Source organism: Pleurodeles waltl, chromosome 7, assembly GCF_031143425.1.
Source record: "Pleurodeles waltl isolate 20211129_DDA chromosome 7, aPleWal1.hap1.20221129, whole genome shotgun sequence".
In the NCBI taxonomy this organism is placed as follows: Eukaryota; Metazoa; Chordata; class Amphibia; order Caudata; family Salamandridae; genus Pleurodeles; species Pleurodeles waltl.
In genome coordinates this window covers 710,191,780-710,218,694 of record NC_090446.1, presented here as the reverse complement: position 1 = coordinate 710,218,694, position 26,915 = coordinate 710,191,780, and the positions used below count along the sequence as shown (strand labels likewise).

The following is a 26,915-nucleotide window of genomic DNA, read 5'->3' as shown; positions in this document are numbered from 1 at the left end:
CGGCAGTTGTTCTACACACTCAGGAAAAATGAGAACTTCTGAGTACGGCAAGAAACAGCACAAGGAGCCTCGGATCTTAATGTTGTTCGCTCCCCTAGAGCAAAGAGCCAACCTACAACTCCGGGCATACTCGTATCTGGATCTTACCTTTTCAATTGGGAGTTTTACAAAATTCAACAGTCACAAGTCCTGAACAGTAAATGAAGAATGTATGACCCTAGGGGCACGGGTTTATTTTATAGTCTAGGAGAGTGTAATATTCAACATCTTAATCGAGGGAGTATTCTAGATAAAATAGGGTGGTTTATTTTACCAGGGGTCAGATCTTGAACTGATTTTTTTCCAGCTTTGGGGACTAGACAACGTAGATCCTTAAGTACTGTTGTGATGTATTCAATTTATTTTGTAAACATTAACAGTCTGGCCATAATATACAGAACAGCTTTACATAGGTAGTTGAGGCTAGAAAGACACAGCCAAAGGTGTAACGTCCAAAGTCTACCTAAGAAATGATGTTGCTCTCAGGGGGATAGACGAGAGAAAGTTTTTAATCTTTTTGCGAGAGCAAAGGTGGACATCGCTATTCTATTGATGCGTGAAGTAAACCAAAATTGGAGCCAAAAGTAAAAGCTAGAGATTTTTCTGATTTAGAGATCGATGAAAGAAACCTTTTACATTGAGCTTAATGAGAAGCGAAAGATCAAATTTGCTTTGTTTTTGACAGCAATCAGTGGGAAATCCAGCTTTTGCGGGATGGGCATCAAGAATTAGTTTGACATTTATATTTGAAGTTTCATAAAGGCAAATGGGGCATAAGTTTCATAAAGGCAAGAAAGGGTGAGGATATCATTGATGGATCTAATTTTCATATAATGCTGGGTGCTATCTGCATACCGATGGATGAAGTCTTCCAACCCCAAAAATGCAAACACAGTAGTTGACATACAAGTGGAGAAGCGTGTGTACTAAAATAGAGCCCTGAGGAAAACCACATGGTACTGTTGTGTTGCAGTGTTGATCTGGCAAATGTACACAAATTGATATTGATACGTTTTAAAAGAGGAGAACACGCTGAAGACGTGGCCATGAAGGCCATGTGGTAACACATGGTTTTCATTAGTCTGTGGTGATCTCTGTGGGACGGGCAGTGGGGAAGATGAGTAGAATGAGAAAAAAAGAATCCTTCTCCTCTAGCATGCAGGGCACATGGACCTAGTTTTTAGCGTAGCTAGTCTGATGCTAATGCAGAGCGATAGATTGAATAATAATCTATTAGCAGATGCACAAAAACTCACATTAAATATGGTAGTGTCAAAACATGAACAAAGGGCTGCAAAGTACGCATTCTAGCATCTCTGAGCTATTTATGTTTCGTTGGTGTTTATATATCATGAACCGGGCTATAGCACAACACAGTGCTGTACTTCAGTGGGAGGCAGAGAGACAATTCAAGATTCTGAACAGGGTTTTACACATTTGTATCGCACCTCTGTACATTATAATTCAAATATTTATATTTTTAAGCACAGGAAGGTTAAGCAATTTGCCCAGAATCACGAATTAGTTGGGCAAATATTGCAGGCCAGGATTAGAACGTAGGTCTCCAACTTCTAAAGTCAGCAATTTATCTTTTAGAGGGCATCCTCTACTAGACCACGGACTCATAAATTAAATCACATCATTTTTGTTAACTAATGTTCAAGTGTATAACACCTTGCTGGGACACTCCATGCGTGAGATGAAAAGTATACGAAATGTAAATCAAAAGATGCCAACTTCAATTTTAAGGAGGGTGTTCCAAAGTATACCTCCTCACAAATAGATTTTTCAGCGTATCTTTACTTGTTTACACTCTTTTTTCTTAATTCCTAAATCTGTCACTAGAATCACTACAATAATTACACTATAAATGATATTTACCACCAAGAAGAATCTTATTCCTAAATCCCGAAGCAACAATTGTATCTCTATGAAACCGCAGGTTTTAAAAAACGTGCAAGAAAAGTGAGACCTGTAATAGCATTCACATTCTGACACGCTTTAGCTCTTGTATAAAATCGTACTTATTTGCTGTGTAATATAGCATTAACCTGGCTTGAAGGAGTTGCAGAACACTTTGCAAAGACCTTTTGTTTTGTAGCGTTGCACCTCAATACAATGGTGCTTCAACTAGAACGAAGGTGTGATGGAAGAACGTGGTGCCCAGATCACTTTACGCTTCATTGTACACCATGATTTACTCTCCCGGACAATGGAGGAGCACAGGCAGTGAAAGGACTTTCTAGTGGCCAAGATAAAATCTCTATATTTGACTTAATCTGGACTCGAAAATCAAGCTTCTTTAAATCACAGGGAAATTATGAATGTTGTTGCAAAGGTAACTAAATCAAGCAACACAAAGCAGGAACATACACACAGCCATCTCTTGGTGTGGCAGATTCCCATAGCAGGGCATATACAAAGATACTGATAAAAGCTAAAGTAATTCCCTAGCCTAGTCACAACTCAGAGCAATGCTTCGTGCTGCTCCCACACTATTGACTCCACTTCAGTCGGTGACATGCTGTGGATTATTGATGTAATTGATCACTAGCTGAATGACAAACTCAGAATTTACAGTGTGTACCCCCTAATGCCATACAATCCAAACAGGGCTGGACCCAGAACAAAATTTAAGCACAACCAGAAAAGGGCAAACCCAAGGATTCCTAAAGCCTTAAGAGCATGACTACTTGCTGCCCCTTCTTTGGCAATAGGGCCAATGTTTTATGTTTCTTGGGACTGCTCGGCAGAGTCGGCACCCCCGGTTTGAAGTGCCCTCGGTCAGGGTCAGACTGGCCTACAGGGCAGTCAGACAGTGCCAGATGGGCTGGTCTGGCAGATCATTGTTTGGGGCGTTTTTTTAGCAGGTGGTGGGCCTGTTCTATCGCCAAGTGGGGCGACTTTCACTGTTGATTTCCCTAATACAAACATTGCCTGCAACAAACACAAATGCATCCAGCCTCCTGTCCCTTACAAAATACACAGACAGCATGTTTTTACAAGTCCTTAACTATGTGGCTCGCTAACGTGGTCCACTTTTTATTTCTGTGCCCAGGCCTATTCTTTGTCCCCATATGACCCAGCCCTAGGTAGCTGCCTAGTGTCTTCGCACACCATACAGCCCAGCACTGACAATGCCCAGATCAAAATCCTGGTTAACCTAAAACAGCAAAGTCTCAACACAGAACACAACAAAACCATTTACGTCAATTAGGGGTAGCAGTTGCTATCAGTAACTTCCCTATGCAGACATGTCAATACACAAAGTGCCAGTGTGTGTCAAACGATCTCAGCTTCTTCACAGGTTATCCCAGTGCAGAAATGATATCACATAGAGAAAGAGAAGGTAAGCTGGAGGCCCAAGGACTTGTGTCTGGTTGCTCTGTAGAGTTCATGCCCATTCTGTTTTTGTAAGTTCCCCAGGACATGGGTGGCCACCTCAGTAGCCTTTGTTAGTTTTTTCAAGGGAGGGTATGAAAGTCTGCTCAGCTAAGTGCTGGACTCTAAACTCTGCCCCCTTTTTCGTGGACCCACCCCATTATTAGCTGCTCATTGGGTGGTGAGACAGTGAGAGCTCCATATCCAGTCCACCTCCTCCTCCCACACAGTGAAAATATCCCAAAAAGTTGGCAGGTCTGCCCTCCCAAGAGCCTTGTGATCCCCTAGTCCAGTGGTCTCCAAACTTTGATTCCACGCCCCCCCCATTTGAAAAATCTAAATCATTGGGCCCCCCCTCAGAACTTTTCACATTCATTCTATAAAGATGGCAATGTTTAAATATGTCGACCTATTTAAACATTGCAGTTAAGTACTGTTACCTTTTTAAAAATGCAATAACATGCTTCTACTTGAAACAAAGGCCTGTTATCTGTATAATGCTTCCTTTGGCCAGAGTCTGGCGGTTCCCTCCCCCCACAGGGATCACTTGAGGCCCCCCTAGGGGGTCCCGCCCCCACGGTTTGAAGACCTCTGCCCTAGTCTCTGGTTAAAGGGGTCCTGAAGACAGCGGCAGAGTAACAAGCCTGTGAGCGTTCACCCTGATGGAAACTGATGAACGCAAGTTTCATCCCTTTCAATAAACAGAAACTAACAATCTCATCCTTTCTGTAAACACAAGGTTACCAAGCCTGATCAAGACCATCCACAGTGTAAGGCTTTCGCCTGGTGGCAGAGCCGTTTCCTGCTAAAAGCACTGTCGCACACTGCTGCAGGCTGACTTTTGTAAGACGTTGCACTGAGCCGAAAGCAAGGGCAGTGAGCACAGCAATGAATGCTCATTACTTTTCACAGTGTAATGCAAATAATTACAGGTACACAGTGAACACATTCATGGTATTTCCAGAAGGAGCTGTAACCTTATTCATTGTTACATAATATGCTTTGCTCACAGTTATGAATACCGAAACAATGGAACAGACGGGGAGTGATGGAGTATTTTGACCTAAATAGGCATTGTTCCAAAGAACTGTCTGTCTTGAGTTCTTTCCACATTTCCTAAGTAACTCTGAATCATGAGAGGACTGCCAAGCACCAGGAATGTGGCAAAGAGAATGCGGCTAATTCTCTCAGGCAGCTCCGAAGAACGGGCATCTGTTTTTTAGCTAACCATGCAGCAAAAACACTCACTCCTACATGTTGTATCCGGGTAATAGGGCTTTGCACAGGACATCAGATGCAGAGTGACGTTGGAGACCTAACATATTTCATAGGCATTATTGTGTCTTATACTCTAGCTTTCAAGACCCAACAACAAGGCAGCACCAGATTCCCTGTTCTTTTCATGTATAGCCTTTATGAATGTACCACCTTCCGTGTGACAGCTAAGATCTGCATGTTTACAATCCAGCTTTACATTCCACTGTCATACAGGCCCGCAATGTCTAGGAATAATCAGATAGTCGCATAATTTATGAGTTTCATATCTATCTATCTATCTATCTATCTATCTATCTATCTATCTATCTATCTATATATATATAGATATATATATACTCAGCAATGCGGCCACACACCGCGACGCGCACAGCAGTTGGTGCGTTGTGCGAGAGAGCTGGCCATACTCTCAATCAATATAAAAACCAAAATTCAATAGCAGCGCACTCCGTTAAGGTGAATTCTCCCAATTTCATTTATTTGTTTGGTGCAACAAGGAAACGACGCGTTTCGACTAACCAGTCTTCTTCATAGTTACTACGATCCTCTTGCAACTAACAGACAACCTTTGCTTGATGTATAGAGTTTCAAGACTGACCACTAACTTTATCATCACACAACACATTAGCACTGGGACTATACTCCCAAAGCTTTAAGAAAGTCTTTTAAGACGAAACACATGTTGGCTGTATTCGATGTGAGTAACATTGTCAACATGACAACCTTATACGTGCTTATGGGCATTGATTACGGAATTACAATTCTATGTTACTGTATGGATGTCCTTCCATCTTTTGATAAATGTTGATGAATGATTGTACTTCCGGTCACTACTCGTGCCACACCCTTAGGTAGCAGAGTGTTTGCTTGGTGAGTGCCACAACTACAAAAAGACAGTCACTTCCTATCACTCTGATTTATTCTTTACTTAAGTCAAAGTGTCTCTGGATGTGCAACTCCTACCCTAGTGCTAACATTATAATAGTTGGTAATGCTTTTTGAGTGGTATACCTATTGGCAAAAATGGTAACCGAGCAGTGGTGTGGTGAACACCCCACTTAAGAAGCTTGTGGGGTGTGCTGCCACTGGGCCTGGTGGGCAAGTGAACGGGTTCCCACTAAATCAGTATTTAGCTGGTGTGTGGAAGTGGGCTGACACACAACAAAGGAACGAGAAATGATGAATTCACGAAAATCGGGGAAACACGGAGAGGGACAAATAGAAAAAGTGAGCATCAGAGAGAACTGTAAGGAAGGAAAAGTAGCAATGAAAGGCGAAAGGTAGGTAGATAGACGAAGAGGAAAAACAGGAGCAAAAAAGGAACAGCTAAGTAAGTAAGGAATGTGAAAAGGAATAAGTAAGAAATGGTGATAGGTAGGATGGGGTGGTGGGTGGAAGGGCAAAAGAATGAATCGATGGAAGTGTGAAAGGACTGGTAGACAAAAGCGTGGAATGGCGGATGGAAGGGAGTAAGGGTTGATAGATGAAAGGACTAAAGGATAGGATGATGAAGAATACAGATGGACAAAAGTAAACAGATGGATACATGGAGATATTAATGGGTGGGTCTATGAAATGACTGGTGTGTACAAGAAAGCTTGAAGGGATAGGTGGATGAAGGGACAGAATGTTGATGGGATGGGCAGATAAATGGATGAATAGATAGAAAGCTGAGAGGGAAGAACGATAGATGGATGGAAGGAGGTTGAAATGGTGAATGGAACGTTCCTTAAGAGGGTCAGGTTTGCTAGCTTCGCTTATGCGCTTGTGATTACAAGTGTGGTGCAAGTGGTAGTTATTTTCAATTAATGCCTCCTTCCTTGTAAGTGAGTGCATTCCTTCTTGCCTGAATAATAAGATGTTTTGCATGTTTGAAAATACACACCCAAATGTCATAACTTACATGAAAGTATATGAACACCAAACACAATACCCATAAATGCAGAGGAAGCAAACCACAAACCTTCGTAAACCTCTAAATCAGGGTAGGAAAGGGGAGCAAAAGAACAAAAGTAGATGGAGGAAAAAGGCAAACTACTTCATGTCCAGCTGCATACTGAGATTTCAGTTGCACTTTGCATCACCCAGGCACTCTTGCATCAGTTCTTCCACACACCCCCTTCTGCACCTGCCTTGCAGGATGTAGCTGCTAGCTGTTTTAATCACCCAGTAAGAAGACACAATTTCAAATGCTTTTTTAGAGTCTCTTCGCAGGGACAAACAATGTCTACAGATCTATGTCTAAACCCGAGATTACCTGTTTGTATGGCATAAGTGATCCAGTTAATAATGAGGATTTTTATGCCTTATTTCACATTTTGTTTACTTTTCGTTGTTGTTCTGCTATGGCGCTCACAATACGAATTGACTGCTTTATCCAACGGTCAAATCATAACAAGAGACTCCATGTTCTCACGAATCACCGCACCTAAAAGCTTTGTAATATGCTTCTGCCGAAGAGAGCTTATCCTGATCCACATCAAACCAGTCTAGCCATTAACATAACCATTTTGGCACACACTACAAACATCTGCGTATCTTTCAATGTGTAAAAATACACAGATGTGTCAGGCTCGCTATACACAAAAAATACTCTATATCTTAAGACCTGTTCATACACAAGGCAGAGATTAAAGTTGAATCAATGCTCTCACTTTACAAAACAAATAAAAAGTGATGGAATTTAAAAAACACACCATGAGATGAAAGCAATATAAAGTTTCAATTAATCAGACTGCGATTAACAAGTTTTAGCTTTATAAGAGGCCTCCATCAGGGCTCCAGATCTCACAGGCATGAGTGCAGCAGCAAAGTTAACTTCCTGGTGAAATAGTGCAGTAAAAGGTGAGCAGGTAGTTCCATTTTGGATGCAAACCTCCATTTGCCTCAAAAACTGCTTACCTCAAAACACACTTCCTGTGGCTGTTTGCCCTCACAATGTTTGGCAAGTAAAACACAGGAAAACATTGGATGAAAAAAAAGCTAAATGCCAGGTTGCAAACCGCAGATGGATAAAACCATAAAGAATCTGTGTGTATGTGTATTTGTGATGGGGCGTGAGTGAGGGAAATAAAGAAAATAATACCATATGTGCAATTGTTGACCAATCCTGTCTCTAAGCTCACAGTCAGTGCCCAGAAACACTTACACCTATGTTCTCACGCCAGACCAGTCAGTAAAACAGAGAGTCCCCTCCACGAGGTCAGTGGCGCAGTCAAAACAAGCAATCCAGGCGCTTCTCGTGAGGTAACAGAAGGCTTGCAAAAAGTTAGAGCTGGCACTGGAACTCCTTTCCGGACCTAAAGGCACAGTATGTCAGTTATCCTCAGTTTAAAGCTTAGCTCCCTGCTGCCCTACTGTTCGCTTTATGTTTATGGAGTCGTCAATTGCACGTTTGGCTTCCACGTAGGAAAGTGCACGTCACTGGAAAGAGTTTCTGATGCATTTAAGTCATGATATTCCTTCATGATATTTCTCTGCAGGAGATTTCAATTATTGTTGCCTGCTGTCTTCACCAGTAGGTGTTTCCATCAAGTTAAACTCTTACGTCGTTTTTGAAGACTACTCTGAAATAACATTCGTCATGTTATTTTTTCAAATGCTTGGAAAAGCAAGGCACTGCTTAACTTATGTCGTGATTGGGAACTATACAAAAATAACATGCTGTCAACTCGAGCCTGTCTTAGGAAAAACACTGGCTCCTGGGCTGCTTCTAATAATTTAAATATCAAATCAACAAATGGCTTTGTGAACCTTTCCATGCCACTCATTTCAGCTTTCACATGGAAGAACACACCACACAAACGCTCTTCACAGTGAGTTATGCAACCTCAGCATCATCCAACATGGAACAGGACCCACACACTTTGCTGGTCACCTTCTAGACCATGGGTACTCACAAACTTTTTCTCGGAGGCCAAAATTGCAGTATGGTTTGCGGCCGAGGGCCGCACTGAAGTGACAGCGGGGGGGGGGGGCTTAGAGGGGGAACAACCACCCCACCTCCTTTTTCAAAACATTGCTAAACAATGCTGCATTTTGAATCCAGGTATAACTACAAACCTACAAAGAGGACATTTTGAAAAACATTTTTATTATCAGACAATAGTAATCTTAAGAGGAATGGCATGGTAATCCTTGTGAACAGGATATTCAGCACAGGCCCAATGCAGCACAGTTTTCTCTGAGTCTGGAAAATAGGTATGTCAAAGGAAGACATACTAAGAACTTATTTTGCACTTCATGTCTCTTATTAGTGTTCTGTAATCTGGTATTATGTCTGAAACGGCAAGCCTTAAGAGCTGATCCAGATGTAAGACTGTTAAAAGAGCTGATCCAGATGTAAGTCTGTTAGCTTATTTCTGAATTTACTCTTCAAAAGTCCCATTGTGGAAAACGAACTTTTGCAAACATATGTTGACCCAAACATACAAATTATTTTCTGGGCCACTGTAAAAAGAACAGGAAATTTGTCAGAAGGCACAGTGTTCCAGAATTCTTCTGGTGCCTGCCCCCAAAAAATGCTTCGAGAGCTGAGTTGTGCTGCATGTCTATCAGCCCCATTTGTGCTTGCGGTCTTTTCACGCCAATAAGTTCAACAGCATCAAGATTTCGTGCACTCACCATCCAGGGGTTTTCAACCAGCCTGAACAGGGGGGTGAGGGTTCTGAATTGAGAAAATCGCCTTTTGGTCTCCCAGAAATTTCCTCAAGACATGCACCAAGATTTAGCAGCATTTCTTGTGCATTTGGAAACCTCTGAGTCACAGCCAACAGTTTTGGAAAGTGGGTGAAGTCAGCAACATCCAGTTGTTCTTTGAATAGCACAAGCTTACTTTCAAATGAGTAAATACCATTCATCATGGACCACACAAGCTGTTGTTTGCCTTGCAGCATCAAATTAAGAGCATTGAAGTATGCAAATAGATCTGAAAGAAAATGGAGCATTAAAAGCCATTTCACATCCTTTAGTTCTGGGAATGTTTGACCTCTACTGTTTGTAAAGTGTTCAATTTCAGGAAGCAAAGCAATGAACCGCTCCAGAACTTTCCCCTTGCTTAGCCATCACACTTCAGTGTGCATCAAGAGGTCTGTATATTCAGCTTCAGAATCCTGCAGCATAGCCTTAAAAAGTCTATGGTTAAGGGCTTTGGCACGAATAAAATTAACAATTTTCACTGCAAGTTTTAGGAGGTTATTCAGTTCTCCACGCTTTAATTTTGCACACAGAACTTCCTGATGAATAATGCAGTAGTAGTCTATTACAGGCTGTCCAGTGAGCTTCTTTTTAAGCAAAGATACAAAGCCTCTGTCATGGCCTACCATAGCAGGAGCGCCATCTGTTGTGATGCTAACAAGACTGTCCAGTGGTATGTGATGTGTTTCGAAGTAGTTGCAGATACCGTCCAGAATATCCTCTCCTCTTATGTGCCCGTGCAGTGGTAGAAGGCACAGGAGCTCTTCTTTGGGATGAAGCGATTGGTCCAAATACCTCACCCAAACTAATAACTGGGCCACATCGTCTATATCTGTGGACTCATCCATGGCAATGCTGAAGAACGGTGACTCTCTGACAGCTTTGATCACCTGCTCCTGGATATTTTCACCCATTGCCTGTATTCTGCGTGCACAAGTGGAATCCGATAGCTGTAATGCACCAATTTCTTTTAAAATGCTGGATTTGTTGCTATAGTTTTCAAACAAAATTTCAGCTGCTGAAAGGAAACATTTCTTCACCAGCTCTGCCACCGTGAATGGCTTCTTATGTTTGGCAAGCAGGTAGCATATTTTGAATGATGCTTCTGTAACAACCTCAGATTCCTTCATTTGGCAAAGGAAGAGCTTCTGCTGGGAAAGAAGTGTTTGCTTTAACGATGCCACTTTTGCTGAACGCAGTTGTGAGTGCAATGGGAAGTTCTCACTATAACTTGCGTGTCGAGTTTTGTAGTGCCGTTCCAGGTTATATCTCTTAAGAACATTTACTTTCTCTTTGCAAAGCAAACAGGTAGCTTTATCCTTTGGCCATTCAACAAACAAGTACTCTTCTTCCCATGCTGCCTGGAATGATCTGTGTTCACTCTGTATGGATCTGGGTCGTTTGCAAGGCTTGGTAACTGGACTGTAGGCCATTGGTCTCAGCGAGTTTGTGCAATGATTTTCAAGGGTCAGGAATCAGATTTTCCCCTCACAGCCAAAGGACAGACACCACTTCACGACCAACAACACTTCACGAGCGACCGATGGACCGACACCGCCTCACGACCAATGGACCAACACTGCGTCTCGCTACAGACCTCTGTGCACAACACCAAAGTAATATAAAGTGATGTGTAAAAGGAAACAAAGCATACCGTGATCTAACAATTGTCAACACACATGCTGGCCTTTGCCGATTTCCAGAGAACCATGTTATAAAAAGTATTTTTTGCAATTATGCTTGCAACCTGCTAGGCATACTAGAGTGATAATGAGGCCAATGAATGGTATATGGGCCCCTTTTTAGAGACTATTTTTTTTCAGCATGCTGGGTCACACAGCAATAGAAATCAACTGTGCACGAAATGCCAGGGGCCAGATTAAAAAAGTGTATTATTGTAAGACATTTTCAACAGCCCTAGCTCTAGTAGTATATTCCTACACTAATCACAAGAGCCAAATGGGAATGTTCCAGAGTATATCCCTATCCTAATCACAAGAGACATTTAATTAGATGCAGCAGCCATTTATCAACCGCACCTCTGGGAGGAGGAGTAAGCTAAAGGTGTTTGCCCATCACACAAAGTGTACCCCACTGGACACTTCACAAATGGTTTGATTTATATTAGGATTGTCATCTGATTTTTGGTAGTTTTCATGGGTGGGTGGTTTCCTCTCTGGCTGTACTGGGTTGGTGGGTATGGGTTATAAAAGTAAGCATTATTGTTTGGAGGTTGCACAAACAAAGGTCTAACTTGGTGCCTAAGGATTACAAGACAAAGATACAGCAGCACAGTTCTTACCCTTGCAGGGTCCGGTCTATCACACACAGCGCCATCTGCTCTCACCCCTACCCCAGTAACACACACAGCGCCATCTGCTCTCACTCCTACCCCAGTAACACACACACAGGGCACACACACAGTGCAATCTGCTCTCACCCCTACCCCAGTAACACACACACAGCGCACACACACAGTGCCATCTGCTCTCACCCCTACCCCAGTAACACACACAGCGCCATCTGCTCTCACCCCTACCCCAGTAACACACACACACAGCGCACACACACAGCGCAATCTACTCTCACCCCTACCCCAGTAACACACACACAGCGCACACACACAGCGCCATCTGCTCTCACCCCTACCCCAGTAACACACACAGTGCCATCTGCTCTCACCCCTACCCCAGTAACACACACACACAGCGCACACACACAGCGCAATCTACTCTCACCCCTACCCCAGTAACACACACACAGCGCACACACACAGCGCAATCTACTCACACCCCTACCCCAGTAACACACACACACCGCACACACAGAGCGCAATCTGCTCTCACCCCTACCCCAGTAACACACACAGCGCACACACACAGCGCCATCTGCTCTCACCCCTACCCCAGTAACACACACAGTGCCATCTGCTCTCACCCCTACCCCAGTAACACACACACAGCGCAATCTGCTCTCACCCCTACCCCAGGAACACACACACAGCGCACACACACAGCGCCATCTGCTCTCACCCCTACCCCAGTAACACACACAGCGCCATCTGCTCTCACCCCTACCCCAGTAACACACACACAGCGCACACACACAGCGCAATCTGCTCTCACCCCTACCCCAGTAACACACACACAGCGCAATCTACTCTCACCCCTACCCCAGTAACACACACACAGCGCACACACACAGCGCCATCTGCTCTCACCCCTACCCCAGTAACACACACAGTGCCATCTGCTCTCACCCCTACCCCAGTAACACACACACACAGCGCACACACACAGCGCAATCTACTCTCACCCCTACCCCAGTAACACACACACAGCGCACACACACAGCGCAATCTACTCACACCCCTACCCCAGTAACACACACACAGCGCACACACACAGCGCAATCTGCTCTCACCCCTACCCCAGTAACACACACAGCGCACACACACAGCGCCATCTGCTCTCACCCCTACCCCAGTAACACACACAGTGCCATCTGCTCTCACCCCTACCCCAGTAACACACACACAGCGCACACACACAGCGCAATCTGCTCTCAACCCTACCCCAGGAACACACACACAGCGCACACACACAGCGCCATCTGCTCTCACCCCTACCCCAGTAACACACACAGCGCCATCTGCTCTCACCCCTACCCCAGTAACACACACACAGCGCACACACACAGCGCAATCTGCTCTCACCCCTACCCCAGTAACACACACAGTGCCATCTGCTCTCACCCCTACCCCAGTAACACACACACAGCGCACACACACAGCGCCATCTGCTCTCACCCCTACCCCAGTAACACACACACAGCGCACACACACAGCGCAATCTGCTCTCACCCCTACCCCAGTAACACACACACAGCGCCATCTGCTCTCACCCCTACCCCAGTAACACACACAGCGCCATCTGCTCTCACCCCTACCCCAGTAACACACACACTACATTAAAAACAAATAAATAAATAACCAAAGAGCCTTACCTGACTCAAAGCACTGTAAAGATGCCACAAATGTAGAACGGCAGGCAGGCAGGCGGGCAGCAGACGTGGAGCCGGTGACAGGAAGCAGACGACAAAGCCCCGTAAAAGTTAGCTGCAAGCGCTGACTTTTATGGGGCTTTGGCTTCCAGGATCGTCACGGAAACGCCATAAATAATGGCCGCCGTACGTAAACATAGAGGAGGGCTGCAGGAGCATGCGCAAAGAAGCCACTGTTGCGCATGCCCCCGGGGCCCTCTTCTATGTTTACATACTGCGGCCATTAGCATTTAGCATTTGTTGTACGTCTCCGCGGGCCGCCAAGGTAGGTCCGTGGGGCCGCTGCCGGCCCGCGGGCCGTACTTTGAGTAACGTTGTTCTAGACCCTATTTTTACAACCTTCAACATCATATGGGTCGACAAGCCCACGTTAATCACCTGGTCTGATCATGCCCTCATCAAGTTCATCATTCCTGTCCTGCAAGAACACAGAAGAAACACCGTGAGGCCAGCTCAACGAAACTGGAAAACATCCCAAGGAAAAAATGAACTACCATTCTTATGGAATGTCAGCCAAAACAAAGCAAAGCCTACCTGTCACCATCAAAATCTTCAACAATTAAATCACCGCCTATTCCAATATCCTGCCTCTCCCTAAGCCCAACAAAGCCACAAGATCTAGACCACAAACCAGTTGGTTCACAGAGGATTTCAGGATGACCGAACACGACTACAAACAACTGGAGTATAGGTGGAGAATGAGCCAAGACAATGTGGACGGAAACAGCTGTAAAACTGCCATTAGCGACAAGCAGATCCGGAACACCAATCCTCTTCACTCGTAAGGCCCATCAACACCAGTACCAACACCAGCAAAGAGAGCTTAATCGTTGCGAAAAATTTCAAAGCCCCAGCGTCCACCTCCAACAACATCACCCCTCCACAGGACCTCTGTGACCAGCTCTCTCACTACTTCTGCAGCAAGATAATGATCATCTATAACAATTTCACTGTCAACTAAAATTCGCAACATGACACCCCACCTTGGCCAAGGAAACGCCTCTGACCACATGGCCCGCCATCCCTACTGACAATACCACCACCACCACCATGAAATTCATCTACCTGTGGCCCCTTTGGACCCATGCCCCCATTATGCCTATGCCTATGCCAAATAACTTCAGCGGATCAACAGTCCTGCTAAGTACCACACACCAGGGGTCAGATTAACACATTCTAGTGCTAGTGTCCACATCATCAAACTAAAATGCACTAGTCACTCATTATGGCACCCCAACACCCCACAAGATTCATTCTAAATGGAGCTTCAATTGAACTGCGATTGAACTGGCAATGATTTTGCCGTGGGAAGAGGCTGTCTCAATATTTACATTATTCGTAGTAGTGGCACTCTTCACATAACATGATCGAATTAACTCTGGCGCAGTGCTGGCAAATGATTCATTAATCAGTCAAAAGCTGAGCCTGAGCATATACAATGTGTCTCTGTATTGAAAAAAAATTCTGACCCTAGCAGAGCACCCCTCGTGGATCAAGGTGTGACAGCACTTTGCCTGTTATTGTTTTCCAGCTAGGCATCTGACCCACACAGGTTTTAATTGGCCAGAGGAGGACACTAAGGCAGTGGGTGCCAACTTTGTTTTTCCTCACCTAGCTCGCCACCACCAGAGTGGTGCCTCTACAGTCATTGGCCCGCGTGCACAACCAGCGCAGAGGAGGCAGGGTGCACTCACAGTTTGTTACAGAGTGTACAGGTAGGATGTTTTCAAAGTCCTGCAGCCCTGCCCACTGTAACAGCCCTCAGCACTGGCAGACAGTTGCTTCTGCCCAGGTGGGGTCTTGCTGCCGCCCAAGCAGGAGCGTGCCCCCAGTGCAGGGTGAGCACTAGAGATTGGGTTGTAAAGATTAACAAGGTGAGCGGGGAAGGCATATTGCAAGCTACATTAGTGTCTTTCTGTTGTGGGGGCTGGGGGATTGAGGATGGGCAGTGGGTGGGTGCATTTCTGTGAGTAAAAGCGAATGGGAGGAGATCTCATTTTGTAGCTATGGCTAGGCATAAACTCATGCTAAGGGTCAGTCAGAGCAGAGCTGCTGTACTGAGCAGGCACACCTCTGGAAAGGAAGTGCGTGCAAAATGTCACTCTCAGACTCTAGGGAGCATCTCTCCATATTCCATGCAGCTACTTGAAGCACACATATTCCCCGAGGCTCCTGCACAGTACCATATTTTCTGGGGTCGCTATCCCCAAGACTACACTGTATACTTCTGAAAAGCTTGCAGCTCTCCTAAAGAGTAACAGGCTCTGTCCCAGTAAGAAAACATAAAAGGATGTCACCTTCATAAAAAGTAAAATATAAATTATGCTCCCATTTGTTTGCTAGGTTTAAAAGTCTTTATATTGTCCATTTAGTTATACGTTTTGTAGTAGGAGGGTAACCCAAGACTGAGAAAGCATATCATGCTCTAGCACATATTCTTTTCCATATAATAACTTTAAAAGTATAATATTTTCAGCAAAAGTTGTGGTTTTCCTGTGGAACATCGGCCTCACCACAGAAGACAGAATTCTATGTTTCACAATTTGTAACCCATTTAGACATAGGCAAAAACCATAATTTCAAAATGACATGTATTAATATCTCAGCAACAGCATATTTTTTCAGAGAGTAGCTCTCTTTTAAAAGCTTGCCATATTCAGCTAATTCTGCCTCGTCAGCCAACATAACTGGCATACCACGACTGGGAACCCCATGCTTGTAACGAGAAAAACAAGACTACATGTCCCAGAATGCAGAGAACTGTTTGCAGAAAATGCCAGGACTTCCTAATTTGTAAAAGCTATGGGGTCACGTGGGACCTATGCTTTGACACGATGCCAACCAAAGTGAATTGATTATTCATTACATTGTGTAATTATCAGGTTTTATTGCTGGTTTCTTGGAGAGCAGGTACCATTAGGTAGCTTGCAGAACATAATCATCCCTCTGCCAATTCCATTTTCTCAATGGATAAATGTTTTTTTTCAGAGTGTTTGGCAGTAATTCATATTACTTGAGTGGCTGTTCGGTGTGAAGCATTCTGTTTGAGATTTAGGCCCATATTTATAGTTTTTTAGCGCTGCATTTGCGTCAATTTTTTTACGCAAAAGTGGCACAAACTGGCAAAATACAATTGTATTTTGTACGTTTGCGCCACTTTTGCGTCAAAAAATGACGTAAATGCGGCGCAAAAAAGCATAAATATGGGCCTTAATGTTATGATGTCAATGGCAAGGTAACTCACTTAGTGGGTAATTTATGCCTTGGTGGATGCCCTGTTGTTCCTCCCTGGGGATGGAGTGAATAGTTCTGCGCTCATGACAGAGGGACTGCCTGCCAATCTATTGCCAAGTAGGTGGTCATTTGTAAGGCTTTGGCAGGAACCGCCATCACCTCCATGTCAATGTAATCCGCTGTTTGGTGCAGGGCTGCGTCAGCGTGATGCAGCCCTGCACCAAAGGGCATTTTTTTTTTATGTTCAAAAAGAAAATCTCAAATGGGATTTTTTTTAAATAAAAAAAAGTTAGGTTACCCTCACCACTGGAGTCATCTTTCATGGCTGGGATAGCATTATGTGTTTTTCACTGTCCCTCACCTCCAGGGTTACATGTCTGCCCTTTGTGATTGACTGAGCAGAGGTGTAGCCATTTCTCCAATGCTCCTTAGTCCATTGGGCTGTCAGAGAGGTTTGGCTATAGCAGTGTAGTCTGCCCTCATTTAAAGCAGGCAGGTGGACCTTCATGTTGACTGTGTGTATGCTCCCTTGCCAATATAGCTTATTGACAAGAGCAGTCCGTTCTCAAAAGTCACAGATTAACACCCTACAGTACTGCTCCTGCTCAAGAAGCTGTTTGTGAACCCAACAACGATGGCCGACCACAGAACCATCTGCCTGCTTCCATATGCGTCCCAAAATCCTGGAAAAATGTATCAACTCACACAGCCTCGTGCCGTCTAAAGAGGCTGAGGGGCAATGCTGCTTTACCTTTTGCCCCTCAAGAAGAGTGTCTGTCAGACTGAGCAAAGGTGAGCCTGACAGAAAAGCCTCATTTTCAGGTCACGAAGCCAGGAGCTAGACATGCACTAAATGCTCCTGTGGGCGTGACCTCAGCTCAACAAAGGTCCTCGAGGCCTTCCCCCTCAGTGATGAGGGGAAGCGTCACTCATTGCCTTGGACCTGGGCACTTCAGTTTTAAGCCCTGATGGGCCCAGATCCAAAGTGTTAATTAGTGACAATTCTTCACAGAGGGGGGGATTGGGTCAGCAGTCTCACTGACCCCATTCTACTCTGTGATGAGGTTGGGACTGCTGCCTTCCCTCATTGACTGACCTAAGGTTGGCCAATGAGGGAAGGGAACAGTCCCAACCTTCCTGGGACCTCTGAGACAGCCTCAGGTAAGTGTGTTTTTTTTTATTAATGTTTGGTGCGTGCATGCGTGCATGTTTGAATATTTGGTAATGAGTGTTGAGAATGGGTATGCGTGTGTCCACATATGTGTGAATGGATGAGTGTGAGTGAGTGTGTGTGTATTTGTGAGTGCCCCATCTGCCCTCCCCCCACCTAAAATTACCGGCTGCCACTGAACACACACCTCACCAACCATCTCAAAGACCACCAACTCCTTGAAATCTGGCTTTAGACCACACCACAGCAAAGACACAGCCCTCATTGCTGCTACAAATGACATCTAGATGATCGTAAACAGAGGAGACTCTGCTGTAATCATCCTCCTTGGTCTTCTCCATGACATTCAATACAATATGATGCCTGCATGAGATTGGAATCTGAGGATCCACTCTCAGATGCATATGCCCCTTCCTAATTGGAAGGGCACAATCGACAGTTTAGCCCCTAACTCCATGGATTCCTGCAAACTTGTCTGTGGAGTACCACAAAAATCTTCACTGAGCCCGACCCTATTCCCACTTACAAGCATCATCCACAACTACAACATCAATGTCCAGTATTTAATTTGCAAAAGAATAAGAGCCGGGCCCAAACTCAGAACCCTGCAGCCAGTGCTTGTGAAGGTCAACGTGCAAAATACCAAGTCTGCATAATCTTGATTATGCATCAAGCCTATTTAATCCACCACCAGACACTCCCTGTTCAATTATCACACTCTTACAGGTTCCTACCTTTGCCCTTTATCATGTTTTTCCATCTTTCCCTTCCTCCTTTCCCCCTCGTGTGTGTTTTTCCACTTTTGATCTGTTTAGAAGTCTGATGAGGAAAAATAAATGCCAGTCTCCAAACATGAGTGCCTGTGGTCCCATCTGCAACCAGCGGCTCAAATTAGGCACTGTCAGATGAGCTGAGGATACCAGCTTATAGTCTCCCACTCAAACAAGATGCCCAATACACAAACCTAGTCTGCCGCCTTTATGACTGAAGGCGCCAATTATATGAAGGTCAACTGCCTCAAACGTAACACTGACAAGGCAGAAGTCGTGCTCTTCATGAAGGACCAATAACCATGGGACTAAACCTGCTGGGCAACTGAATTTGTAATCTTAACCACCATTACCACCCACACCAAGTAAGTCAGAATCATCATAGACAGCCATCTCAGTATATTCACCCAAGTCAACACCATCTCAGGTCCATGCTTCCACACCATGATGGTTCTAAGAAAGTTCTTCAAATTTCTCCCAACGAGCACCCATAAAGCCTTCAGACATGCCCTCACTAGAAACAAGATCTACTACGGGAATACCCTTCAGACCGGAATCAGGAAACAACTTACCAGATGACTCCAAACCACTCAAAACGCGGTGGGTAGGATTACACTCATCCTTCCAAGACACAAATGAGCCCAGTTCAAACTCCTTACACAAACCCTCAAAACTCACCACAACAGGGCTCAGCCTAGCATTATACCCAAATCTCTTTTTACAAACCTACCAGACACCTCCGCTTGGCCAGACTCCTCCTTGCACACATCCCAAGCATACACAGAACCAGAACAGGCAGTCAAGCCTTCTCCTTCATCATGCCTAAAGCATGAAGCAGTCTGCCATTACACTTCAGAGCCACATCTTCAACTTTCGAATTCAGGAAGAAGCTGAAGACCTGGCTCTTCGACTAACACACTCACCAGCCCTGAGCAAGGTTATAACCACAGCTGCCATCTCAGGATATCCTACTGGCTAACAAATACACATGACATAAACCATAACCCATGAAGGATCGTATTTTTGTATTATTTCATGATTCTGATCAAGTCTAAATCAGAGCGGGACAGTCACTGTGACATTTTGCTGGTGGCTCACAAAGTAGTGAGCTTCTTTCAGAGAAGGGTGGGCTACCACCACCCATCCATATTTTTATTTCCTCATTCTAGTTGTGAAATCCTGCTATATGTGGCTGATTTCAACATTTTTTCCAGGGATGAGTTTATTTCCTGTCCAACCGTGTTTTGAATAATTTTCCAGAGACATACTTCACTGTCAAGTCTACATAGCCTTCTAGCTAAGACAGTACTTGAAGTTACAATTCAAATTATTTTAGATTTGCTGAGAGCCATTTATTGCTAATATTTTCTGCCTGAGTTAATTAGATAAAAGAACCTGGTGGCAGAGGAAAACAGGATGCATACAGTTTGGATCGCAGCCTTAAAGTAGCCAGGAACACTGGTGGTCCCCAGGCAAACTCAGGTAGATTAGCAGGTTAGATTGTAGCAGAAAAAGTTTCTCTTGGTGGAGCCTGAGAACTCCAAAATCACTTCACCAAACAAGGTTAAAGAGTAACACTTGGAAAATCACCATAACACTTTTTTTCTCTTTTATATTGAATTTTGATATTCCACACAGGAGGAATTGTTGAGATAGTGCTTGTCCAATTGCTACTTATGCCTTAAACAAGAGTTGTTGCAGTATGAACTGAGATCAAGGGGAAGTGGTTTTCATTAAGGGGCTAGTTCGAGTGGGTGCAGCACTTCATGCATCTCAATGATGGAAGGCGGGCCACAAGTCTTCCAGTCCAGAACTTCTGTAAATAGGAAGAAGCCTTCCAGCAATGGCACACTTCAGTTCAATGGCGGTTGGCACTGTTGGCAGGTGGTCATCCAGTCCTTCACTCTAAGCTGCCTGAATACAATAGTCTACGTGGCACGTGAGTCCTCTCTCAGTGGAGTCTAGGCATGGTCATTCCTTCATGTCTGTCTAAGTCGAGGCCGGTAACTTCAAAATAGATGTGGTTCTAGTACCACTCCATTTAAATATTCTTTGGGGCTTAGATCTCAGTAGAAAGGGACTAGGGCAACGTTGCGTCTTTCCAATTCCTACATCAAAAATGGTTTCTCCCCCGCAGGACCCTGGGTCCAGGTTTGAACTACAGGGTAAGAAAAATGTCATTTCATAATAAAGGAAAAGCTGTCCCCTAAGGGCTACCCACTAAAGCCCTGCACTGAGCCATAAACAAATAAAGGCATGGGAGAATACATGTCAGATCAATCTTGCCTTTGTGTCTTGCCCCCTTTTTTGTTAGAAAAATATGGGCACAGGGTGTTTGCAGTGGTTAACCCCAGGGGGACATCTGTAAGGTAGCTTATAGTGTCTAGATCCTACCTTAAAAATAAATAAAAGGGAGCCGTTGTTTTCTTTCAGTGGGATCCTGCCTCCTGCCCTGCCTTTGTTTCACTGGTAGATGATGGGTGAGGCAAGGACTGCCCAGGCATGCCATCGGGCACGGGAATGGGGCCACTGGCAACCGCCCCAGTACATTCAGCCAGAATAAGTTTAGTGAATTCCATCTATCAGGATCACAATCAAATGAGGAACTTGCAAAATACATTTTATTCTTTATAGTGGTGCAATGGTCTCAACTTCTCCTTGCTAAATATCAATGACTGTTGGTGTGTGCTATATGGCAGCAGAACACAATATTTATCAAAGTGATGCGACAATTCAAGGTATAAACAGCCATTAGACAGATCTAAAGAGGACCTATGTTGCAAGTGGTTCCGCCGTGCCTTTGGGAAAGGTGCACTGAGATACCACGGCCCTGGTGCTCTCTGATTTTAACTAAACCCCAATGTCTGACATTTCCCCGTGGCATTTAGAGGTACACGATACAGAGGCGTACATCAGGCGCAGGTGCATCCGTGTATCTTGAAAGGATGGAGTCAGTTGTCACTGAAAGTGGACCTATATTGTGCATGAGATGCATCCATGTGACTGCCTTTACCCCACCCCAACAGTTTTTCGAGCAGTGAGCCTCTTGTAAAATGTTCAGATTAGCACACAGATCGCTCAACCTTTAACCATTCTCCAATCACTGTCAGCGATTCCCTTACTTCGCAAAGCCCGAGAGATTTACTTTATAATTTGGTCACCAACAATTTTCTGGCATAATCTATAACTGAAACCAGAAACTGCATAGGACTTTACAGTTCAATTGAATCGAACGACTGAATACATACAACTGGATTACATTTACGGAGTGTGTAATGCAGCTTTATGTTCCTCACTCACATGCAAAATATTTGCATAACGATTTTGAGATGACTAAACGTGTATGCTGAAGAAGACTTTGGACACTGCCCTAATCTCTAAGAACAGAAATAATATTTACCCGAAACTAGATTTCCTGCTGATCCGCTGGGGTTTGTTTATGCACCTAACAGTTTTCATCGAAGTGAAACTGTTTGCTGTCAGAAGGTGCCAATATATTGACGAAGAGCATTTGTTACATGTGGAAGCAATTCGAGTGACGTTAAGGTGTATTATCGTGTGCGTGTAGTATTGATCTATACCCATCAGCGATCACTGCCTTCAAACTAAACTCATTCCCTTATCTGAGGAGCATCATCCTTAGATAATGGAGGTACGAAAGTCCCCAGATTGCCTAGAAAGCTTAAACCCTGTTGCTTTTTGCTTTTCTGGCCTGTTCTATATTTTATTGGTCAGGTTATTCCACATCTGTGAGACCCTAGAGTTGCTTCATGTTTTGCTTTGTTCCCTCCAGCAGATCACAAGACTGACATATGAAGGGACCCTAAAGTGGAGGTCGGCTAAGGCCCCCTTAAGAATCTATGGCCAATTAAAGCCAATTAAGGGCAACTGATTTATATGGCAGGGGCATTGGCCTTTCAGTTGTACCCCTCGGAGAGGACACTGCGGCCCCATGAAGGGAAATTGATTTATTTCCACCAAAATGCTGGTCCTTCACTTACCACGTAAAGAGGGTAGCTTGAGATGTCTATGTGTACCTGATGATTGGTCCGGCTACATTTTATCATGTCTGGAGATTTATTCTAAAACAAAGGACTGACCAGAACTTGTTCAGTTCCCTGGGCAACCCTGTACCTGGCACTCCCAACCAATTAGATTACCATGCTTGGAATGTGTGATTTCTGCTCATCCCAAAACAAATCTCTTGGGCTTTTTGTTCCCTTTCTTCTTTAGATGTGCTGCAGGCTTGTCAGTAACAAAGAGGTCCTGCTCATGATACCAAGCCTGCATATCCTCAATCATCCTCCCAATGACTAGTTGAGTTTTCCCTCTAACTTCCAGGTTCAAAAAACCTAAAAAGATGCTACCTTCACTTGCTGGTGGGAAATGAACGTTTGAAAATCCATCAAACCATTATCCCTGGCTTCTTACCGCTAGCCGAAAACTGGATGACAATAGCTTTCCCCAGAACCGATCCCTTGTATTAGTCTTGATTCTTGAGGATGCTCTGCAGGACAATCTAAGATGAGACACCTGTCCAAGACCAGGACGTTCAGTTGCTGATTTGCTCAATGTTAGTGCCAAGCCAAGGACACCGGAGAAGGCTTTTGGCTACAAGATTAGCTTATGGATTAGACTGACAGAGACAGGTTGGTTTGCATAGTTTAGACACTTTTCAAGTGAGAACTGTAGAGGGTATCTAACTGGAGCAAAAATCCTTGTTTTAATCTCAGGAGCAGACACTGCGAAAGGCCGAATTATTGCCAAAGTCTTGCCATAAAGAAATAGCTTTAGCAGGGCCTGCAATTAATCATGAAATGGTAAAGTTTGTAGGGTGATGCATATGTTGTTGCATGAGTGCATATTGCAGCTTAAAGGAATCTCAATCATTACTTTATGATGAGTCCAAGGATCAGGGAAAGATTGGGCCTACCGTTGTGTTTTCATTTTCAGGTACGGGTGCTCTGTTTTCATTGTGGTCACTTTTATATGACAATTCTTGCAGTTTCAGTCTTACTATTGAAAAGCATAAAAAACTGTGCACCCTTTAATGTGGTCATTAGAGGCAAGCAGGGCACTTGTTGTGAAAAAGACATGAAGCACTGGTCGCAGGGCTGGCTTTAGTGCTGGTAGCGCACAGTGCAACAATCTTTTTGGTGCCCCTCAATGGCCTCCTCCAGGAATTCCCTTACTTCCACCCTCTAACAGTGCCCCTCACATCTCCATACCACATCTCTGAAATCACTTAATTTTTTATAGCGCTACTCATAGTTCACTCACACTCAGTTCTGTGACTTGCATGGTACATGTTCTTTGCTCCAGGTACATTAACCCTCTGTGCTACTTTAGGATGAGTCAAAACTGCAGCTAGACAAAACTCTGATCTCTCTTCAGCAAGAACATAAATCTATGACATCTTTGTTGATGCCTTTGCCCTGCTGGACACAATAGAAACTTTGCAGCAGATGCCTTTAAACTCATAAGTTATTTTTAAACAGAGCCCTCCCCCTAAAGCCGGCCCTGACTGGTAGGAACTACCTTCATGAACTTCCTCTCATGGCGTTCACCCCAAAATGCCCGTTAAGCAGGGTCCATGCAAAAAAACAACTGCCCAAAGAACACCACACATGATTTGTATTTTTCAATTAAATACAACACGTTGTCACGTTATCAAACTTAGAAAAACAGAAAACCAAAATCCAACTTGGCGAAAGACTTACCTCTTGACTGATAGTATCAGGTGGTCTGTGCATGCTTTAATCTTGTTCTGGGCTTCCAGATGTGTCATAGCCTCTGTGCTCTCCCCATTAATGGCCTGAATAACATCTCCTGGGCAGAGATTAACAAGCGCTGCCTTACTGCCAGGATTTATCTAAAAAAGGAAAAACATATATTTCAACACAACAGAATCTTAGAATAGTAACTCGAACGTTTCACTGCGCGGTCCTTGGCAGGGTGACGGTGTACCAGCGGAAGAAGCCCAGCAGTGCTCTTCTCTTCTTTAGGTAAGGTATGGGAGGGCAGACTCTTACACAACACGTTCTAAGTTGATGAAATAAGTGAAAACATTAGGAGGAACAAGAGTCTATGGTAGTTGACGTTCTGAATTTAGGGCCCGATTTGTATATTAGCGGTATGTATACTCCGTTGCAACGGTTGCAGAGTATACACACCATCAACATGAAGGTCCGCCCACCCAATTAAAATGCAGGCGGTCCATCAGTTTGGCTGCGGTGTTGACTACGCCGTCACCACCATAGCCAAACCTCTCCGATGGCTCAACGGAGTAAGGCTGTCAGAGAAATGGCTACATGTCTGCCTGCCCCCACCGCGGGCATGGGAGATGACTCCCATGGTGAGGGGGGGCTTACCCCTTAATTGGGGATTTTATTTTTGAAAATAAAAAAAAGAATAGCCCTGCACCAAACAGAAGATTGCATTGATGGGAACAGCTATGAGAGCAGTTCCTGGAAATGCTTTACAAATGACTGCCCAGTTTGGTTGTCATTTATAAATATGTGGTTGTGGCCTACACCAAGGCGATGGAAATATTTACTTTGTGGTCCTGGCGGAACTATGGCCCGGCCATCAAACTATAAATTAGGCCCTTAGTATTTCTTAAACTGAGACAAACACTCGGTAAGTAATGTGTATGTGTCTGAGGTGTAGACACGTGGGCGATAAAAAGGAAAATCGCTAATAAACCTGGCGCTTTTGCTTCCTTCTCAGCTGTTCACAATGGCCCTCCGGCACTGCAGAATGGGTGGATAGCTCTGGCAATGAAATAGAATGGGAGGCAACAGCCATTGGCGTAAGTAATAATAGATCCCTTCTGCAGAATTTTATGAGGGGCCCCTGAGTATCCACTATCTCACTGATATTCATTGGCTTTCAGCTGAATGGGGCCCCCCTGGTGAGTTAGGGTGCCCCTGAAGGGCTGACCCACCCTGCACTGCAGGGGCCTAGGTTACGCCCCTGCCGAAGAATAGACATCACTGATCATTGGGCCACAAGGGGAAATGAGGTCATGTTCTAAGCGCCTTAAAAAAAGGAAAGGAAATGTAAGGAATCACAGGAAGTTAGTCCAGTTAGTGACCTTCCATTGCATACTCTGATGCGTGATGCTCATTGTCTGATATAAACATAAATGAAAAAAACTGCCTGTATCTATATGTAGAAAGAACATTGTTTATTGCTACTCCAAGCAACATAGACCATCCAAAAAGAAACTGAGCAAGACAGCATACCTTCACAATATGGACAATGGTGGTAGAAAGCAATTTAGTGCAAATTGGCACCATTCGGGAAGATTAAGTAACGAGGTACCACGTTTCTACAAACTTTGTTTGTACTTATTTATTCTATTTATTAGTAAAGAGAAACAATGAGCGAAAGCATTACAGTGTATATGCAGCAAATCTTTCACAAACAGCATTAGTAAATAGGATGTGCCACTCCGCCAGGAAAGAAAGTATCACTTGTAAGAAGAGCATTCAACTTTACAAAAGAAAATAACCCAGAAATAGTCCATCATGTAGATGTATTACACTTTAACAATGCATAGATGAATAAAAATAAAACAACATCTAGATAAATGTAAGTAAAAGGTAGATGTAGTAATATAAAAGTACCAAGCTTTCACAGGCAGCACAGGGTGGGTTATTGGAAACATAAGGAGTGGGATTTCTGCTAGGCAGACTGACAGGCATTGATTGGCGCATTGCTGGGCAGCTCTGTTCCTGAGCGCATCAGACACCTGAAATGGTGTCACAGTTTCAAGATAAAACACCACACTCCTCACAATTCTGCAACTTAGAGCATGGGACTGGTGGATACCAGCTAACTCACATGAAGCACCTGAAAGATGGAATAGGTGCACCATGTACTGCTGTTATGTGAGGAGGTTCTGTGCTGCACCAGTGATGGTGCGGGCACTCCCTGCTATATCATCAGCTGAGATCCCTCAGATGGACTTGTTTACCAATTGTCATTGCAAAAGATAGTGAATAGAAACAAGATGCCTTGGGCTGATCGAAAATGTTTAAAAAACCTTTTCAAGTGGCAGATGAAGCCAATGGCAGGAGGGGGCTAGCTGAGCGCTTCCCAAACTCTTTAGAACCGCAATCCAATTTTTAGAATGACACACGTTAACCACCCATCTAGCATTAATGGACATAAGGCGAGTGATTTTGTAATGTAACTGTAGGATCGTGAGAATTCACAAGCATCTTGTGGTAAAGCAGTGCCATTTACAGACAGCATATTTTCCACTGAAATGGCCACTGAGT

The 26,915-nt window shown here is 44.2% G+C and overlaps 1 protein-coding gene across 1 annotated transcript in view; it reads right to left on the bottom strand.

Annotated features, from left to right (window-relative positions):
- The window catches only part of PDLIM4 (PDZ and LIM domain 4), a 525,321-nt gene that overhangs the window by 372,607 nt on the left and 125,799 nt on the right, over positions 1-26,915 (bottom strand). The window contains exon 2 of the mRNA XM_069244747.1: positions 24,348-24,499. Within this exon, the coding sequence (XP_069100848.1) occupies positions 24,348-24,499 (152 nt within the window). The remainder of the gene's footprint in view (positions 1-24,347; positions 24,500-26,915) is intronic.